Here is a 3,253-nt window from a genome sequence, read left to right as displayed (position 1 = left end):
TTTTTCCCCCCTCTCGCCCTTTTTTTTACTACGCGGCCGCGGGGAGAGCGGCGGGGGCCGGGCGGCCGTCGGGGGGGGGCAGCGCGGAACCGGGGCGGCGGAGGGAGGGTCGGACGGACGGACGGACGGACGGACGGACGAGAGGGATGGGAGAGAGGGAGGGAGGGCGGCAGCAGCAGCACTCCCTGCCTGCCCGCCTGCTGCGCGCTCCCTGCGCGCTCCCCGCGCCGCTCCCCGCCCGCCTGCGCGCTCCCCCGCGCGGCTCTCGACCCGCCCGGGCTCCTTGACGGCGGCCGTCGGGGCTGCGGCACCTGGGGCAGAGCCTCTCCGCCGCTCCTCCGAGGGCGAGCGGGGCCGGTGCGGAGAGAGGAGGAGAAGCTGCGAGCGCCGAGAGGTGAAAGGCGGAGAGCAGGAGGAGGAGGAGGAGGAGGAAGGGGGAGCAGCGAGAAAAACAAGCGCCGCCAGAAGAAAGAGGCCGGGGGGAGATGTCAAACGTACGCATTTCTAATGGGAGTCCTACCCTGGAGCGCATGGAAGCCCGGCAGTCGGAATACCCGAAGCCGTCAGCCTGCAGGAATCTCTTCGGGCCGGTGAACCACGAAGAGTTAAACAGGGACTTGAAGAAGCACCGCAAGGAGATGGAGGAGGCTTGCCAGAGGAAGTGGAATTTCGATTTCCAGAATCACAAGCCGCTGGAAGGCAGGTACGAGTGGCAAGCCGTGGAGAAGGGGAGCTCGCCCGAATTCTACTTCAGACCCCCGAGGCTACTCAAAGCTGTCTGCAAGTCCGCCAGCCACCAGAGCCTGGATGTAAACGGGAATTGCCAAACCGTGATTTTTGTCGGTTCTCAGGGAATCTCAGAGGACACTCACTGTGTAGATCAAAAGACTGCTCTTTCTGAAAAGCAGACGGACTTTGCAGAGCAGTGCACTGGGCAGAGGAAAAGACCTGCCACCGACGGTAACGTACCCTTTGGGGCGCTTTTCCCTGTGTGCCCCGCCGGTGTCAGCGCCACGCGTGGCCCCACCGCGGGCGCACTGCGGGGGGCTGTGCCCCTATGGGCGCTGGCCCGGGCCCCCTCGCCTCCTGACGCCTCCAAAAGCCCAGGCGCTGTTTGCAGCCCTGGGGTGTTCTTTTTATTTATTATTTTTTTATTTTGGGGGGATTGGGGGTGTCCCACGATAGGTGGGAGCCGGCGGCTGGTTTGTGAGCGAAAGCCCCTCCGTGGTAATAACACCCCGTGCCTCCTGGCTGCCCCTCTGTGGGCACGGGGTGAGGAGAAGGGAAGGAGTGGGAGCTCACAGCACCCACAGCAAGCACGGACAGAGATTGGGACAGACCCAGGAAACTCTTGTCCCTTACCTAGAGAGAAACTCCCCTTCCTCCCGCCCCCCCCCCCCCCCCCCCCCCCCCCCCCCCCCCCCCCCCCCTCCCCCCCCACCCCCCCCGGCCTATCCCCCTAGCACAGGCTGCAGGGATGTGCGGGAGTGACCCCCCCTGCCCATCCAGCCCTTTCCCTCCACCCCGGCTAGTGAGCAAACATCTGGCAGGAAAATATTTTAATATCAGTCTTCCCCCCCCCCCCCCGTTTTTAATTTTCCCCTCCTAGATTCCTCTCCTCAAAATAAAGAGCCAACACAAGAGAAGAAGAGGTTTCAGAAGACTCCCCCAGTGCCAGTTCAGTGGAGCAAACACCCAAGAAATCAAGCCCGAGAAGACATCAAACGTAAACCATTTAGGTAGGTTCCCTTTATGGTCTCGGCGTTAGGATGTGGCCGAGGGAAGGAAGGGGCGAGTGAGCAGCCCCTCTGCTGGACCCGAGGGTCTGGGGTCCCTCCGGCACGGACGGGGGGGGCTGCATGGAGCAGGGGCTGTATGGGGGGGCTGGGGAGGTGCAGGGCTCCCAGCAGCTTTTGGAAAGAACAAAACAAGGGCGAAGCACAGCATTGCCAGGCCCCCAGCCGTCACCAGGGCAGGGGGCAGTGATAGGAGCCCATCCCCGGCCCCCCTGGTCCCCTGACCTGTGCACCCCTTGCCTTCCTCGCTGCCCTGCTCCTGCGACCCCCCTGGCCATTGCCAGGTGCACTGGGGGCTGTGCCGGGGCAGGACTGGGTCTCCAAGTGGGCTGGCGGGTGGTGGTAGGTGGGGAGGCCTGGGGGCTGCCCCCTCCCGGGGCGCTTTGTCCCCCTTACCCCTGTGCTTGGCGGCCACCTTCCACCCGGGAGAGCTGGGCTGAAGAAAAGCGGGCTTCAGTGGGAGGCTGGGCATTCTGGGGCCTAGTTAAGCAAGCGGCTTGTTTTTTTTTTTTTTTTTTTTTTTTCTTCCCCTTTTCGGTTATTTTGGTTTGGCTTTAGGCGCTGGCAAAGGGGTGAGTTTGCAGGGAAGGGAGCGGGTTAATGGGAGCCGACCTTTTTTTTTTTTTTTTTTTTTTTTTTTTTTGTGGGTGCATTGTTGTTGTTTTGTTTTAATGCGAGGGCTTGGGGTGGAGGGACTTGGTAAATTGCGCCGGCGGTTGTTTCAGAGCCGAGGTTAGGAGAGAGGTTTACAAACACACTCTGCGATTGTGCAGAAGAGATTAAGCTGTAAAGCAGAAGTTGCAGCAAATTAGTCCTGCTGGGGGGAGCACGGCTGCGTGCGGCCCTATGCAAACACCGCTGCCCCCGCCCGCTTGGCCTTTGGGCTTTGGGTTTTTTTCAGGGCGGGAGGACACTCGGCGGCTCCGGCTGCAGCCCCGCAGCATCCCGGCAGCGCAGCCCCGATGGAGTGGCCGGGACCCGCCCGGGCAGCGCCTCCCCGCCCCGGGGGGCCGCGGTGGTTTGAACCGGTTGCGCCCCCCCGGCGGCCGCCGAGGGAAGGGATCCCGTTTGTTTGGGCCGTTTCTAAACGTCCTCTCGTCGTCTTCTTCCTCTGTGGCAGAGCGGTGAAGGCGCGGTTCCTTGTTCATCGGGTGCCTCAGGAGTCGGTGAAGTGAGGAAGACATAAAGGCGTAGCAGAGAGGAGGATACATATCGTCGAGCTCCATGGGATGGAGGTCCTGTACAAGCACTGAAAAAACAACGGCAGAAAACAAGACAAAAAAAAAAAAAAGCAAACAATAACACTAAAATTTTAGGCACTCTTAAAAGACCTGCCTCTAAAAGCATTGGATGTAGCATTGTGCAATTAGGTGTTTCCTTATTTGCTTCATTGTACTACCTGTGTATATAGTTTTTACCTTATGTAGCACATAAACGTTATTGGGTGGGGGGAGGGA

The 3,253-nt window shown here is 60.5% G+C and overlaps 1 protein-coding gene across 1 annotated transcript; it reads left to right on the top strand.

Moving 5' to 3' along the window:
- The first annotated feature begins 306 nt into the window (after window positions 1–306).
- CDKN1B (cyclin dependent kinase inhibitor 1B) lies at window positions 307–2,979 on the top strand. The gene is given in 4 exon segments (XM_032207338.1): window positions 307–960; window positions 1,610–1,624; window positions 1,627–1,739; window positions 2,917–2,979. Coding segments are annotated over 3 exon segments (594 nt in total). The 5' UTR covers window positions 307–485; the 3' UTR covers window positions 1,731–1,739; window positions 2,917–2,979.
- Window positions 2,980–3,253: the final 274 nt, after the last annotated feature.

Source organism: Aythya fuligula, chromosome 1 (assembly GCF_009819795.1).
Source record: "Aythya fuligula isolate bAytFul2 chromosome 1, bAytFul2.pri, whole genome shotgun sequence".
Classification (NCBI taxonomy): Eukaryota; Metazoa; Chordata; class Aves; order Anseriformes; family Anatidae; genus Aythya; species Aythya fuligula.
This window is presented reverse-complemented; position numbering and strand designations above follow the sequence as displayed.